This window comes from Dipodomys merriami, unplaced genomic scaffold (assembly GCF_024711535.1).
Source record: "Dipodomys merriami isolate MVZ:Mamm:240054 unplaced genomic scaffold, mDipMer1.0.p SCAF_49, whole genome shotgun sequence".
Taxonomy (NCBI): domain Eukaryota; kingdom Metazoa; phylum Chordata; class Mammalia; order Rodentia; family Heteromyidae; genus Dipodomys; species Dipodomys merriami.
Genome location: NW_027206057.1, coordinates 6,498,469 through 6,515,208, shown reverse-complemented (window position 1 = coordinate 6,515,208; position 16,740 = coordinate 6,498,469). Strand labels below are relative to the sequence as shown.

The window sequence follows — 16,740 nt, the reverse complement described above, 5'->3', positions numbered from 1 at the left end:
TAAAATAATTTTTCTTAAATTCCTATAGCCAGTATGATCTGTTTATTATATACTCTAGTTATTTAAATACTTTTGTAAAGTACATATCATAGTATTAGCGGGTACTTGAAAGGGGTGAGGTGGGGTCAAGGGAAAAGGATAGATGAATGAAGAGGAGAGGAGGAGAATGCAGTGAAGAATCCAGTGTATAGCCTACAAAATTAAGAGTGAGGGAAAGGATGGATCGAGGAGGGATAAGTGAGAATGTTGAAAGTGGAGACATTGATTAAGATGCATTATATTCATAAACTGTTTTGTTAAATGATAATTCTTTTGGACAACTGCTTAAAGATAATAATAAAAAGAATTAGAATACTGGAAAGTATGAATGATTAAAACTATACTTGATACAACGGTATCAAGATACTTAAGTGGTACTTTAGAAGATTCTTTAAAATCATTTAAAAATTTATTTACAAATGTGTACTTAGTTTAATCAAATATGAATTAGGGAAAGTAACTTTTTTTAATAATTGTTTTTAACTAGGTGACAGTTAAGACTTCCTTCTCACAAATACTCGGACAGGTAAGAGAGAGATTTCTAGCTGGTTGATTATTTATTGTCTTGTGACTAGATAATGAAAAGAGGTTGCAGTCTTTTTCTGTAAATCTACAATTTAGCAGACCAGTCTTCTTAGCTTTTGTTACTGCTATAGCTGCTTATTTCTTCTATCTCTTTTTTTCCTTATTATTCTTGCACTTTAGTAAAACTGAACAGCCATTCTTGGCCCACAGATCATAGTTAGCCAATTCTTGCTTTACAATGAAGCTTTCATTTTGGATTCTAAAAATGAGAGCCCCTACTAATTCTCAAACTAAAGAGCTTGCCTAAATAAATGTCATACTAAGGCTTTTGTATTTCTTATAATACATTATAATCGTTGGTACAGCGAAATGTGTATGTTCTGTTATATAATTGAACATCTTCAAAAAGCTTTTTATAATGTACATGCTCAATTAGTACAAGGTAAAAATAAATTTTATTGTGGATAATTATGAGCTAGATTGACATGTCTTATATCTGTAAACCCAGCTTTTGAGAGGCTGAAGTCAAGATGATCACTTAAAATAAAAGTTTAAGGCTTGACTGAAAAAGACCCTTATCTCCAAAAAATAAATAAGAAATGTGTTGAAATTATTTGCACATATTATTCCAAAAATAATTTGTGAAGTAGTGGAACTGAAATATTATTCAGCATCATAAGAATTTCCAGAATATTTGGACATAAATAATATTTATTAGGAAACATAGTTTTAAAATTCAATAAAATTCTTATTGTACCTTTTTGATGTGTTATATTTTGTGAGCTCAGCATTATAGTTTTGTTTTTACTTTGCCACACTATAATTACAATAAAATACAAAGCAAAATTGACTTAGAACATTTTTATATGCATTATCTCATTTGACTCTGAACAACCTGGTAAAACTGGATGTCAGTTATTAAATTTGTGAGCCTAACAAAATTCTGAGTTATTGAAAATTTTGTGCTAAATTATGCTGGGAGATTAAATGTTAGTTTAAGTTAAGTAACATCATACATACTTAAAATTTTCTAAAATGTTAAAGAAACCATCTCTAAGAAAATTATCTGCTATAATAATGTGGAAGAATTCATTTAAGCAGGGAATCCATGGAGGAATTTGGGGGAGACTAAACTTTAAAGAAATTACACTGTATTTTGTGAAAGCTTATACTTGTATAGATTTCATCAGCTTACCAAGAGAGTCTGTTTGTCTTGTGTGTATGTGCCGTTCCTGGGGCTTGAACTCAGGACCCCTAGTGCTGTCCCTGATCTTTTTTGTTCAAGGCTGGTAGTCTTCCACTTGAGCCACAGTTCTACTTCTAGTTTGTTTGGGATTTTTTTTTTTTTTTTTTTTTTTTTTTTTTTGGTGAGGGGGTAGTTAATTGGAGATAAGAGTCTCACAAAACTTTCCTGCTTCAGCCGGCTTTTAACCACAATCTTCAGATCTTAGCCTGCTAAGGAGGTAGTATTACAGGTTGAGCCACTAGTGCTGGCCAGAAAAAAAGTCTTTTAAGATTAACTTTCTTTTAAAACTGAACAGTAAAAGAAGTGCTGAATATACATATATGAAAATGCCATGAAACCTATTATTTTGTGCAACTAATATTCCTCAATGAAAGGAAAAAAGTACATAAAACATTTTGGTATTTGTTTTGTGCAGATTGGATGAACTGGTAAAGTAACTTCAGGCCCTCTAGCATACTGATTATAAATTCAAGCAGTTTAAATTCCAGTTTCACCCGGGTTCCACTTTAGGGAAGGATTACATCTAAGGTTTGAAGATAACTAACGTGCCACCTTTAATATTATATGGTTTTCCTAATGAGTATATTTAATCTTTTAACTAATGACAAGTGCTATGATTGAACATATTTTACTGACAAACAAATAGAGAAGGTAAGTGATTTACCTGTTAATAACTTACCTGTTAACATTTGTAATTATGCAGGATACTTGGGCTCTCTATACCTGAACTTTTTCACCTGTATTTAGAGATAAGAACTACCTCAAAGAATTTTTTTTTTGGGGGGGGGAAATAACATGAGATAAAGCATATAAAATGTTTAATATCGTTCCTGAAACTTAGTAAATGATTACTAAACAAGCTTTAATAAGCAGTTACATTGCATTTTCTACTCAGTTATATCTCTGAAAATTTACATGTTTCTGGCAATGCTGTACATTAATAATTTTTTAGAGTTTTTATTATTCATTACTGGAGATATCTTTGTGACCACTTCAGGAAAGGTGCAAAGTGAAGAATATGTTTTCATTTTGTGTCAAAGTATATTTATTTCATTAACATCAGTACTCAGAAGTTGCCCATTAATTTACCTGTTTTCTAGGTAGTTAGATTTCATGGTGGAGCTCTTCCTGCTTATGTTATATCCAGTATTCTTCTTGCTTATGGAGGACAGTTATACTCTCTTTTCTCAACAGGTAAAGTGTTTATAATTTTTACATTATTTTTGCTATGAGATTTAAAGTAGAACAATGATAAGCATTATGTGTACATTTAAATAAATTATGTTTAATGAGACACCATAAAGGAATTATTAGTAGTAGCCACTACTGCTGTCCTTGGAAATGCCAAAATAATAGTGGTTTTAGGACCAGTCTTTTTCATATCTTTGTTTCCTTTACATTATTACCACTTACTGAAACCAGCATGGCACAGCTAATCAAAAGACCACTGTCTATGGTTCTGAGACCCAAAAATGACTAACATTCTCTTAATCTATCTCTTTTTTTTTTTTTTAACCAGTGCATTTTTTTGTATGTGTGCCAGTCCTGGGGCTTTAATTCAGGGCCTGGGCCTATCCCTGAGCTTCTTTTTGGTCAAGGATAGCACTCTACCACTTGAGCCATAGCTCTACTTCCAGCTTTTTTGGTAGTTTAAGTGGAGATAAGAAACTCATGGACTTTCCTGCCTGGGCTAGCTTTGAACTGGGATCCTCAGATCTCAGCTTCCTGAGTAGCAAGGGTTACAGGCATGAGCCACCGGCACCTGGCTTTATTTGTGCCATTTTTAATAGGAAAAATATTTTGAGTTTAAAGAAATGAAGCCTTAAAAATATAGCACTGGGCACCTTTATTAACAGTCTTAAGTTCTTTAAGCTATTGGCACCTTTATTAACAGTCTTAAGTTCTTTGAGCTATTGGCTCCTAATGCAGTCTTTCCCCCCTTGATATTTCTTGTGAACAATTGTTTTGTGCTTTCGTGTTTCTCATTTTGGCTTTTGCTGATTACATCCCATGGTAAAGTTAAACATGTTCTTCTGTCAGATCTGTTCTTTATAAATTGATCATTAGAGCTATAGGCTTAACTAAATTTAGATTCTCATCCTCTCACCCCACTCCACTCCTGCTACTACTATAACTACAGCAACAGCCAAAAGAGTTCAAGATTGAATATTTGAGTGATGTCCACTAGTAGGCATCCACTCTCCAAGCTCCTTCCCTGTTATCCTGCTGTGTTTCCTTCCTTCCCACCCTCTCTTCTCTTTCCTCTACCTACAACTTCCACCCTTTCCCATTTCCGTCTTTCATCCTTATTTCTATAGGTCAATACTTTATAATTACTTTATATATTTTTTTATTGTGAAAATACCGTACAGAGGGATTACAATTACATGAGCAAGGTAATGAGTACATTTATTATCAAGCATTGTTACCTCCTTCTTTGTTTCCCCTTCCCATCCCTTCCCATCCTCCCCTCCCCACCCCCGCCCCGCACACTGAACCCAAGTTGTAAAGTTCGTTTTTCCACATAACGTCTTGTACATCTCATTGTTGTAATGGGTCCACAATGTGTTTTTTCCCCTCAGCTTCCCAAATTATACCAACATCAAATACAGTGAAAATAGGGGTTATACTGTGGGGAAAGGACATATAAAGCATCAAAGAAATCATCTTATAAATATATTAGAAACAATAGCAAGCAAGAAAAACCATTTGAGTCCTTATCTTGGGGTTCATTTCGCCTAACATCAACTTATCTGACCATTTCCTCTTGTCTCAAACATATACTAGTTATTGCAAATAAGGGAAATCCTGGGAATTATGTTTCTTTGGGCCTGGCTTATTTCACTTAATATAATTTTTTCCAGGTCTTTCCATTTCCTAACAAATGGGGCAATGTCATTCTTTCTGCTGGAGGCATAGAATTCCATTGTGTGTATATATATATCACATTTTCTTGATCCATTCATCTACTGAGGGGCATCTGGGTTGGTTCCATATCTTAGCTATGGTAAATAGTACTGCAGTAAACATAGTTGTGCTGGTAGCTTTAGCATGGTCTTATTTGTGATCATTCAGGTAAATGCCCCAAAATGGGATTGCTGGGTCATAGGGGAGATCTATGTGGAGTCTTTTGAGGAACCTCCATACTACTTTCCAAAGTGGTTGAACAACTTTACACTCCCACCAGCAATGCAGTAGGGTTTTTTATCTAATATGTGACTGAAGAAACCAGAAGATTCATGACTGAGAACAGAAGTTCTCAGGGGTTTGGAATCCTTAAGATTTAAAGACATCCCCTAGAAAATTCTGTATTTATTTTACCCATTTTATATGCTGGTGTCTGAAGTTTATTCTTTCTAGTCTAAAGATCTTCTAACATATATAACCTTATTGAAGTTCCCTGGTTCGCCATTCTTTTTTGGTGCCTAACATAGTATACAGCACATAGTAAGCACGTGATATAGACTGTATAAGTTCTAAGTATTAGGTCTAGATACAATAAATAGAATAATTGAGATTCTTTTTCCTGGTAATATTAGTCTTCTGGCCTTCTGCCTATTAGGGCCTCCAGAGGGTGACCCACCTATTTTAGGCTTTCTATTGTAGCTAGAATAACAAGCGTATGCCACCTCAACCATCACTCCACTAAAAAGGGATCTCATACACCTTTTTTTCCCAAGCTGGCCCTGAACCATGAGCTTTCCAATCTCAGTATCCCAGGTAGCTAAAATTAGTCAGTCACTAATACTCAGGAAATAATTGAAGTTTCAATTGAAGGGGCTATTTAAAAGGTACGTGCCAGGTTCAGAGAAAACAATCAACAAGAGATGATAAATTTCTGCTAAATTAACAGCATCCAGATAGCAGTTCTGAGTGCCAGGGTAAAAAGAAAAAGCAAACCTAGAGAGCTATAGTAATGGGCAGTATTATTGGAGTTACAGCTTTGGGTGTTACTGCCACTCTGCAGGAGAAAGGTGGAGAAATACATACTCTAGCTTTATTTCTTCTTACTTTCTTATCTATTAGTAACATCCATTCATTACATCTAAGCAGAAACCCATTTCATAAAACTGAATCTTCCAGAGTCAGAGCAAAGTCCAAGGTAGAAAAGGTTTATGCCGAGAGCTATAAAATTTATAGTACCATGATCAAATCTTTCCTATAGTATATTAAAAAAAAAAACAGTTTCCTAAGAGCATAAATTTTATTTTGCTGGGCAAAGGGAATAAGCAACGAGGCCAGAGATGGAAAAAAAAGAGTGAGGCAAAAATAAATAGAAGCAGTCCACATATACCCTCTACCATTTCCATCTTGCCAAATCCTTCAACTTTTATACTTCAGCATTTTATATAACTTCGAGTCAGTTTTGCTGTTCATTTTTACATGTTAAACTTTATTCTAGGGAGAGAAAAGTAACATTTAGTGTAGTCTGCCCAAGACCTAACTTTTAATTAAGAAATTATTCTGGGGCTGGGAAGGTGGCTTAGTGGTAGAGTGCTTGCCTCGCATGCATGAGGCCCTGGGTTCGATTCCTCAGCACTACATACACAGAAAAAGCCGGAAGTGGCACTGTAGCTCAAGTGGTAGAGCACTAGCCTTGAGCTGAAGAGCTGAGGGACAATGCCCAGGCCCAGAAGCCCCACGACCGACAAGAAAGAAAGAAAGAAAGGAAGGAAGGAAGGAAGGAAGGAAGGAAGGAAGGAATTATTCTGGCAATTTAATATATACCACTTAAATATATCTATTATGTTCTGAAAAGAGATACTCCATGCTTTTTTATTTTAACACACTTGATGCATACAGAATTTATTGTATATACATACAGAATTTATTGTATATCTATAAAGATTTAAATATTTGATACTAAATATTTTAAATAATTTAAAGTATGGGATTCTGTCTCATTATGTTATGAGGTAATTCTGCACCAAAATACAAGTCAGAACTCATTTGTGAGCTGGTTACCTGTCTACTTGGGGAGCTGAGATTAGGAGTTTGCAGTTCAAGGCCAGCCAAATATATACAGGGTACCCTTTCTCAACTAATAGAGGGGCGAGATGGCCCATGCCTATTATCCCAGCAGTGTGAGATGCGGGGATTGACTTCATCTCAACTGAAGAATCTTGGCATGTGATATGCAACTGTCATCCTAGCTATGAAAATAAGCAGACCTCAGTGCAGGTGTGGGCCTAGGGAAAAAATGAGACCCCATCTCAACCAATAACCAATGCAAAAAAATGGCAGAAGGCTGACTCAATAGTACAGTGACGGTATAGCAAGCATGAGGCCCTGAGTTCAAACCCCAGTACTGCCAAAAAAAAAATCACTCATGGATCATATCCACTAGAATGTAATAAAAATATTAACAAGTATTAATAAGGATATAGAGAAATGGAAGCCTTCATAGAGTAACTAGTAGGAGTGTAAATTTGCATAGCTCCTTGGAAAACAGTCTGACAAGTTCCTCAAAGAGCTACAAAACAACTTATCATTTCTGTTCTTAAGAATAGACTCAAGAAGCCGGGTGCTGGTGGCTCACGCCTGTAATCCTAGCTACTCAGGAGGCTGAGATCTGAGGATCGCGGTTCAAAGCCAGCCCGGGCAGGAAAGACCATGAGACTCCTATCTCCAATAAACCACCAGAAAACCGGAAGTGGCGCTGTAGCTCAAGTGGTAGAGTGCTCGCCTTGAGCTGAAGAGCTGAGGGACAGCGCCCAGGCCCAGAGTTCAAGCCCCACGACCGACAAAAAAAAAAAAAAAAAAAAAGAATAGACTCAAGAGAAATTAAAACATGCAGTTGTGTAGAAGCTTTACACAAATGTTCATGAATGTTATTAATAAAAGCCAAAAAGTGGAAATAATCAAATGTCCATCAGTTACTGAGTAGATCAATGAAGTGTAATACATGCAGACAATGTGGATATGGCTCAGTGGCAAGCCCTTGCCTACCATGCTTGAGGCCTGGGTTTAATCCCCAGAATACTTTAAAAAAGAAAGAGATGAGGTACTGATACAACATGGATAAATCTTGGAACATGCTCAGTAAAAGCTATGCATTCTATGACTCCCTTCTATATGAAATGCTCAGACTAGGCATATCTGTAGTGTTAGAAAGTAGGTTGGTATTTTCTAAGAATGGGTAGATTAGAGTACGGCTGTTAAGGGAAACAAAGTTTGCTTGGAGGTGATGAAAATGTAATTGATTGTGGTGATGGACACACAACAGTGAATATACTATAAACTAATGAATTGTATAGACTTTAAATGGGTGAATTATGTGGCATGAGAATTGTATTTAAACAAAGCTATTTTTAAGAGTCATTTGTGGAGATTTGTGAAAACAGATGAAACTTAGCTTTAACTCTGCACTTGCTTCACAAATGACTAAATATGTGCTGCCCTATAAAAACACTGAATTACAGTAACTTTAATTCTTGGAGAATAGTATCTGGTGATGGTAGTAAAGGCCTTAGTATTTTCTGACTTAAAATGTGGTTCTTAATATGTGTATGTTGACTCTTGCAATACAAGATAAAATATATCTCATACTTAATAACTGAATTCTCTTGCATATTTTTAAATTACCAGGTTATTGCTTAGAATATGCTACTATATTGGATAAAGAAGCCAAACCATACAAAGTTGATCCTTTTGTAATTATGATTAAATTTTTATTGGGGTAAGTTTTATATATCATAGTAATTTAATTTATCTTGCACATAAAACATTATATTTGAGCAAGTGGTAGCAAGTACAAGACTCTAGTCTTGTCAGACTCTAGTACTGTCAATAAAACAAAGCAAATAAAACATTATGCTTGATTCCATATACCATAAATTTTCATATCAGTTTGACAATTGACTTGTTCCATAAAATGACATTTTTCTTTTAGGAAAAGGTTTATTAGTAAGTACATCAATATTTGTTTTAAGAATACTATTATTTCAAAAGTTATTACTAAGCTTAAATATATAAATTTATCTAACTTAGGCTATAAATGTACAAAGACTTTAGTGTTTGTGAATGGATACACACACATATTACTAGAGTATCTCAGATTGGCAAACAGATGACTATAAAGTATTCATAAAATAGTTTCTCTGACCACTTTCTTTTAATACTATACAAGGAATATTTTAGATCGATCTCTCCTCCCACTTCCCCCACAAGCCTGATTAATATGCTTTCCTAAATTTATTCACATTTTATGTATTTTGGTTAAGAACTATTACTTAGATCTTTTATTCTGTCATTGAAACTAGCTGTTGACTTTCTAACTTGAAAAAAAGAATGTATTAGTTTATGCAAGAACCATTAAGAGTAAAGTTGTGTCAAGATTCAGAACTCATACTTGAAGATCACTAGGCTTACTTGGAAGAAAAATGGCTTGTTTCCTTCAAAATATCAGGATTTGTTTTGCAGTATAAATAATAAACTGAATATGGTAGCTCTCTAAGGTATTTATTCTAGTGAATATTAAATCCTTAAATGTCAGTTGTTGGATGTGTGTGTGTGTGTGTGTGTGTGTGTGTGTGTGTGTGTGTGTGTGTGTGTGTGTGTGTGTGTGTGTGTGTGTGTGTGTGTGTGTGTGTGTGTGTGTGTGTATTTCATTCTCTTTCCTTTTGTCCACAGGTATAAATGGTTTAAGGAATTATGGGACACATTATTATTACCAGAACTGGATGCTATTGTTTTAACCAGTCAGAGTATGTGCTTCCCCCTTGTGTCTTTGATTCTCTTTCTATTTGGAACATGTACTGCTTACTGGAGTGGACTGGTCTCTTCTGCATCTGTGAGACTCCTTTCTTCATTATGGCTAGCTTTGAGAAGGTAGGTAATAGGAATGACTATAAGCTTTCTTACAGCTTTTAATTTTAAAAATTAGCTGGGTACTAGTGGCTTAACCTATAATCCTAGCTACTCTGGAGGCTGAGATCTGAGATTTGAGATTTGGAGCTAGCCAGGCAAACAAATCCTCAAGATTCTTATCTCCAAATAACCAGAAAAATGCAGGAAGTGGAGATGTGGCTCACGTGGTAGAAGTCAAGCCATGAGCAAAAAAGCCAAGTGAGAATTTAAGGCATTGAATTCAAGTCCTAATAGTACCACATTAAAAAAAAAATAGGGCTGAGGATATATGGCTTAGTGATAAGAGTGTATGCCTAGTGACAAGAGGGCATGTACAAGGCCCTCAGTTTCATCCTCAGCACTGGAAGGAATGAGGAAGGGAGTAAAGAAGAGAATAGAGACCTTGGTTCAGACTATAGGAAGTAGAAAAGAACTTGAAGAAAGATTATGTAAGGAATAGCTTAGAAATAGCTTAGGAATAGCTAAGAAAATAAATTATATATATATTTGGGAGAATTGCTGATATTAGAAAAGGATTTTTTATTGAAAGAGTATTGGAAAGTTGATTAAGATAATTCCTGTAATTATTATGTTTACATGCATAGAAAGGCCTTCCTTTGTGTATAGAGCTAAACAGGTTAGCTCTGACGGAGTAGTAGTAGAAAGTGGAGAGAAATGAAGAGGAAGGAGAGGAAAAAAAGAAAGAAAAAAATTAAAACTGGGAAACTGAAAAGTGGAAGAAAGAGCTAAATAATAGTGGAAAAAAATAGAAGATTTAAGTAAAATAGCAGATCCTAAGAACACAACAAAAAATAACAAAAAGAAACAACAAACTAAAAAACTATCTTGGGGTTCATTTCACTTAGTATCATCTTATATGGTCACATATACATAGATTTTGACCTTTTTTGCTTGTCCTAGACATATACTAATCATTGCAGATAAGAGAAACCATGGGACCTATGTTTCTTTGGGCCTGACTTACTTCACTTAATATAATTATTTCCAAGTCTTTCCATTTCCTAATAAATGGGGTGGTGTCATTCTTTCTGATGGAGGCATAGAATTCCATTATTTATATATATATATATATATATATATATATATATATATATACACACACACACACACACACACATATATACACACACACATACAACATATATATATATATAATATATATATATATATATGCCACATTTTCTTGATCCATTTGTCTACTGAGGGTTGGTTCTATGTCTTAGCTATGGTGAATAATGCTGCCATAAACATAGTTGTGCTGGTAGCTTTAGTATAGTATTGTTTGTGATCATTTGAGTAAATGCCCAAAAGTGGGATTGCTGGTCATAGGGGAACAGCAATGCAGTAGCGTTCCCTTTTGGCCACATACCCTCCAGCATCTGTTGTTATTAGAGTTCTTGATTATAGCCATTCTAACTGGGATGAGGTAGAATCTCAATGTTGTTTTGATCTGCATTTCTTTTATGGCTAGAGAAGTTGAGCATTTCTTCATGTGTCTATTGGCCATTCTTATTTCCTCTTCAGAGAAGTCTCTCTTTAAGTCTTTAGCCCACTTATTAATCGGGCAATTGTTTCTTTGAGGATTTGTTGTTGGGGAATTTAATTCTTTGAGTTCTAAGTATATTTTAGATACGAGACCTTTGTCCATTGTATGGCTAGTGAAGATCTTCTCCCAATCTGTGGACTTTCTGTTGATCTTGCTAGCTATGTCCTTTGCCATGCAGAAGCTCTGCAATTTCATGAAATCCCATTTGTCCAACCTTTCTTTGATTTGTTGTGTCTCTGGGTCTTTATTAAGAAAATTTCAGCCAGGCTGGGAAGGTGGCTCAGTGGTAGAGCGCTTGCCTTGCATGCCTGAGGCCCTGGGTTCGATTCCTCAGCACCACATAAGCAAAAAGAAAAAAGCCAGAAGTGGTGTTGTGGCTCAAGTGATAGAGCGCTAGCCTTGAGCTGAAGAGCTGAGGGACAGCGCCCAGGCCCAGAGTTCAGGCCCCACGACCGAACCCAAAAAAAAGAATAAAGAAAATTTCAGCCTATGCCAAGGAGACCTAGGGTTTCTCCTATTCCTTCCTGTAATCTTTTCAGAGTGTCTGCTTTGACTCTTGAGTCTGATCCATTTGGAGTTGGTTCTGGTGCCGGGTTATATATAAGGATCTAGCTTTAATTTTCTACAGATGTTTAACCAATTTTTCCAGCACCATTTACTGAAGAGGCTGTCTTTTTTCCATTCTATATTTTTTTAGCTCCCTTATCGAAGATTAGGTGGCTATAGGTCTGTGGGTTCATTTCTGAGTCTTCAGTTCTATTCCATTGGTCCTCAGGTCTATTCTTGTGCCAGTGATTACTATGGCTTTGTTTTGAAATTTGGTGTTGATATTCCTCCAGCACTGTTCTTTCTGTTGAAGATCGTTTTTGCTATTCGGGGTCTTTTATTATTCCATATGAATTTTTTAATGGCTTCTTCTATTTCATTGAAGAATGAGGTTGGGATATTGATAGGTATCGTTTTGAATTTGTAGATAGCCTTTGGCAGTATTGCCATTTTCATGCTGTTAATCCTCCCAATCCAGGAGCATAGGAGGTTTTTCCACTTCCTAAGTTCTGCTTTAATTTCCTTTTTCAGGTTTTTAAAGTTTTCATCATAGAGGTCCTTCACTCCTTTTTTTTTTGGGTGGGGGTGTCCAGTTGTGGGGCCTGAACTCTGGGCCTGGGTGCTGTCCCTCAGCTCTTCAGCTCAAGGCTAGCGCTCTACCACTTGAACCACAGTGCCACTTCTGGCTTTTTTCTTTTTGGTTATATGGTGCTGAGGAATCGAACCCAGGGCCTCAGGCATTCAAGGCAAGCACTCTACCACTGAGCCACCTTCCCAGCCCTCCTTCACTTCTTTACTTACATAAACTCCTAGGTATTTTATTTTTTGTGGGGCTATTACAAAATGAGTTGCTTTCCTGATTTCAGCCACACTTTTCTCATTATTGGCATACAGAAAAGCCATTGGTTTTTTAGGGTTAATTTTATACCCTGCTACTTTGCGAAACTTTCAGATCAGCTCGGTAGAGCTGAGTGGAGTCCCTGGCGTTCTTTAAATACAAGATCATGTCATCTGCAAAAAGGGAGAGTTTTACTTCATCTTTCCCTATTTGGATCCTCTTTATGTTTGCTGTCTTATTGCTGTAGCTAGGCATCCTAATACTAAATTGAAGAGAAGTAGAGAGAGTGGACATCCTTATCTCATTCCTGAGTTGAGAGGAAATGGCTTTAGTTTTTCCCCATTAAGTATAATGCTGGCCGTAGGTTTGTCATACACAGCCTTTATTGTATTGGGGAATATTCCATGGATTCCTAGTTTTTCCAGAGCTTTCATCATAAAAGGGTGTTGGATATTGTCAAATGATTTTTCTGCATCTATTGAGATAATCATGTGGTTTTTATCTTTGCTCTTGTTGTGATGAATTATATTAATTGATTTCCATATATGAACCAGCTTTGTATCCCTGAAATGAATCCTGTTTGATCGTGGTGTATGATTTTTTGGGTGAGTTATTGAAGTTGATTGGCCAAAATTTTGTTGAGGTTTGCATCAATTTTCATCAAAGAAATGTGTCTATAATTCTCTTTCTTTGATGAGCCCCTGCCTGGTTTTGGGATGAGGTTTATGATGGCTTCATAGGAAGAGTTTGGTAGTGAACTTTCAATTTCATTGAAGAGTTGGAGGAGTGTTGGTGTGAGTTCTGCTTTGAAGGCCTTGGAGAATTAAGCTACCTTCCCTCCACTGCTCCGTGAAAAGGAATGAGGATGTCTTGTGTGGTACTCACACCTTTCCCTTGGTTTCCGGGCCATCCATGATCTGACTGTCTGTGGTCAGCAGGATGAAGATTACCACTCCTTGTCAGTTCTTGCTGGTAGTGAGCAGATGCCTCTGGTGCCTTTGTCCTGGGCTCGTTCTCTCTCTGTTGATATGGTGGCTGCGGCACACCACTGCTGCCATAGACACTGGCGAGTGCTCGAATCTGTCTCCTTAACCAAGCTGCCTGAATTATCACTCTTTGGCCAAACTCTCTGTAGTATGATGGCACACTTGGTGTGACTCTCTAGCCTTGGGCTTTTCACTAGAGCACTAAAACTGGTTTCTATGCGAGAGCTTGTTTAGCCCCCAGCTTCTCCTCCACCATCTTCCTCTGCAATTTTCTAACAGATTTCTAACAGTAACGACTTCAGGCATTTGAGTGATCACAGGCTTCAAACAACGGAAATTTGTTCTTCTTCTCAAGATTGGAGATATATGGTACAGGATCTATAACTAATGATCATCTGTGGCAGCATTTTTTTCCTTAGTATAATTATCAGCCATAGAATATCTGAATGGAAGAGGAGGTGTCAATGTGTTACAGATTTTAAAATGAAATATATGATTGCCTGTCTTTTATTTTTAAATACCTTATTGTTGACCCTACATTACTTACCATTAATAGACAGGAAAAGCTGGTGACACGCTTTAAATTCAGTTTCCCATTCCTGAAATGCTTAGGAAAACGGTTGTTTTGGATTTGGATATATTTTGCATATCTATATTGACAAATTGAGGTAGGATCAAGATCATCATTCATGTATGTTTTCTTTTTTTTTTCTTTTTTTTTTATTGTGAAAATACCATACAGAGGGGCTACAATTACATGGGCAAGGTAATGAGTACATTTCTTATCAAGCATTGTTGCCTCCTCCTTTGTTTCCCCTTCCCATCCCTTCCTATTTCCCACCCCACCCCCACCACCCTAACCTACCTCCCCTCCCCCGGCCAAAGTTGTAAAGTTCGTTTTTTTGACATAACTACTTGTACATCTCATTTTTGCAATGGGTCCACTTGTATCCCTACTAAGACAATTTGTTTTTGCCCTTCCCCTCCACAAATTATACCAACATCAAATGCGGTATAAGCTGGGGTTATACTGTGGGGGAGGGACATACAAAGCAACAAAGAAATTATCTTATGAATATGTTAGAAACAGTCGCAAGGTCATGCATGTTTTCTCTATATATTATATATGTGAAACCTGCAGGTAATGTTACACAATACCACCCCCCCTTTTTTTTCTTGCACACAGGGCCTTGTTCTTGCTTTTCTTCCTCACAGCTGGTGCTCTACCACTTGAACCATACCTCCAGCTTAACTTTTTGCTGGCCAAATTAAGATGGAATCTTTTGAACTTTTCTACCTGGGTTGGCTTGAGGTGATGATCCTCTAAATCTCAGCCCTCTGAGTAGCCAGATTACAGGTGTGAGTCACCAGCACCTACCTTTTTACAATATTCTTTGTATGCGTGTGCCAGTCCCCAGAGTTTAAACTCAAGGCCTGGCAGCTGCCTCTGAATTTTGTGCTCAAGACCAGTGCTGTACCACTTGAGCCACAGCTCCACTTGTGGTGTTGTGGTGCTTATTTGGAGAGGAGTCTCACAGACTTTCTTACGTGGTCTGGCTTTGATCTGCAATCTTCAGATTTTAGCTTCCTGAGATTACAGAAAGTGAGATACTGATTACAGAGAAGTGATTACACTGAGAACAACAGATGTGAGATACCAGTGCCTGGCTACACAATATTCTTAATGCACCTGCATTTTGAATGTGACTGTGTTCTTATTTGTGACTCTGTTAATAAATGTTTCAAACTTTATTCTTCTTATTTCAGACCCTCTGAACTTCCTAAAGATATCAAGGTGATATCACCAGACTTCCCCTTTTTGACGGTTATTTTGATTATAGTTAGTTGGACAACATGTGGAGCACTTGCCATACTTCTTTCTTATCTTTACTATGTGTTTAAGGTATGTCAAATCACTAAAGCCAGAATTGAATGCTCTGTGTGCCTTGTTAAGTTTTAAATACTACTATAGTATCATCTTCTGTTATATAATAGATTAAAATGTAAGGGTTTTGTAAAACCTCTTGGTCATTTAAATCTTACACACTTAAGAATAGAGCCAAAATTATTAATGTAAGTGAGATTGTTTTTTGTTAATTGGGGGTTTTTTTGGGAAGGGAGAGGCTAAAAAAGAGATTTCTTAGTTTTGCTTCTTGCTCTTGCAAATGTCAGCTTTTCAACATTTTATTACAGCAGTTTTATTCACATCTCTAGAAACATGGCAAAGAGAAAAAAAAAGTTCTGTTGATATTACCAGTCATGGTGAGATAGCACAAAAATAAACAACATTTTCAAGAAGATTAATGCTTTGTAGTAAAATCCAGGAACCCAGGATATTACACAATAGCAAACACTGCATATTAGTTTTATGGACAGTTGAAAGAACATCTGATAATTATTTTTACTTTTTTACAGAAAATAAATTTGACTGTGTTTTTACAAAAGGCTTATATGTTTTATTTCAAAGGGCACATGAAATTAAATTTATTTATTTTCCTAGATTGTTCATCTGCAAGCCAGCCTAACAACTTTAAGAAATAACCAGCCTGTGGTAAGTTTTACTTTCAAAATTCTACATAGCTTTGGTATGAAGGAACATGAGGAAAAAATGAGTTTGTTTTTAGGAATATTAGGATTTTTATATTGCTAAAAAGGTTATTATTAATTTAAATATTTCAATTTGTTCTCTGCCTGTGTCATTCTTTTTTGTCACTTCTGGGGCTTGAACTCAGCCTGGGCACTGTCCATGAGTTTTTACTCTTTTAGCACTACCATTTTGAGCCACAGCTTCACTTCTGATTTTCTGGTGGTTAACTGAAGATAAAGAGTCTCTCAGATTTTTCTGCCCAGGCTGGCTTCAAACCATGATCCTCAAATCTCAGCCTCTTGAGTGAGTAGGATTATAGGCATGATCCACCAATGCCTGGCCCACACCTATGTCATTCTTGTTATTATTACAAAATAATCTATTTTGAATTTTGTTTTGAGTAACTACTTTGAAGATCTATTCTCAACATTAAAATCACAAGTCAAAGGACTAGCTATGCATTGTAACACACAAGAGGCCAAGACAGGAGGATTGCTTTGACCCAGGAGTTTTGAGACAAGTCTGGGAAACATACTAAGACCCCATCTCAAACTAAAC

The 16,740-nt window shown here is 36.3% G+C and overlaps 1 protein-coding gene across 1 annotated transcript in view; it reads left to right on the top strand.

Annotated features, from left to right (window-relative positions):
• Pgap1 (post-GPI attachment to proteins inositol deacylase 1) overlaps positions 1-16,740 on the top strand; it is an 87,962-nt gene that overhangs the window by 57,905 nt on the left and 13,317 nt on the right. Inside the window, exons 19-24 of the mRNA XM_069995711.1 lie at positions 527-565; positions 2,911-3,004; positions 8,399-8,489; positions 9,443-9,640; positions 15,363-15,498; positions 16,096-16,146. Of these exons, the coding sequence (XP_069851812.1) occupies positions 527-565; positions 2,911-3,004; positions 8,399-8,489; positions 9,443-9,640; positions 15,363-15,498; positions 16,096-16,146 (609 nt within the window). The remainder of the gene's footprint in view (positions 1-526; positions 566-2,910; positions 3,005-8,398; positions 8,490-9,442; positions 9,641-15,362; positions 15,499-16,095; positions 16,147-16,740) is intronic.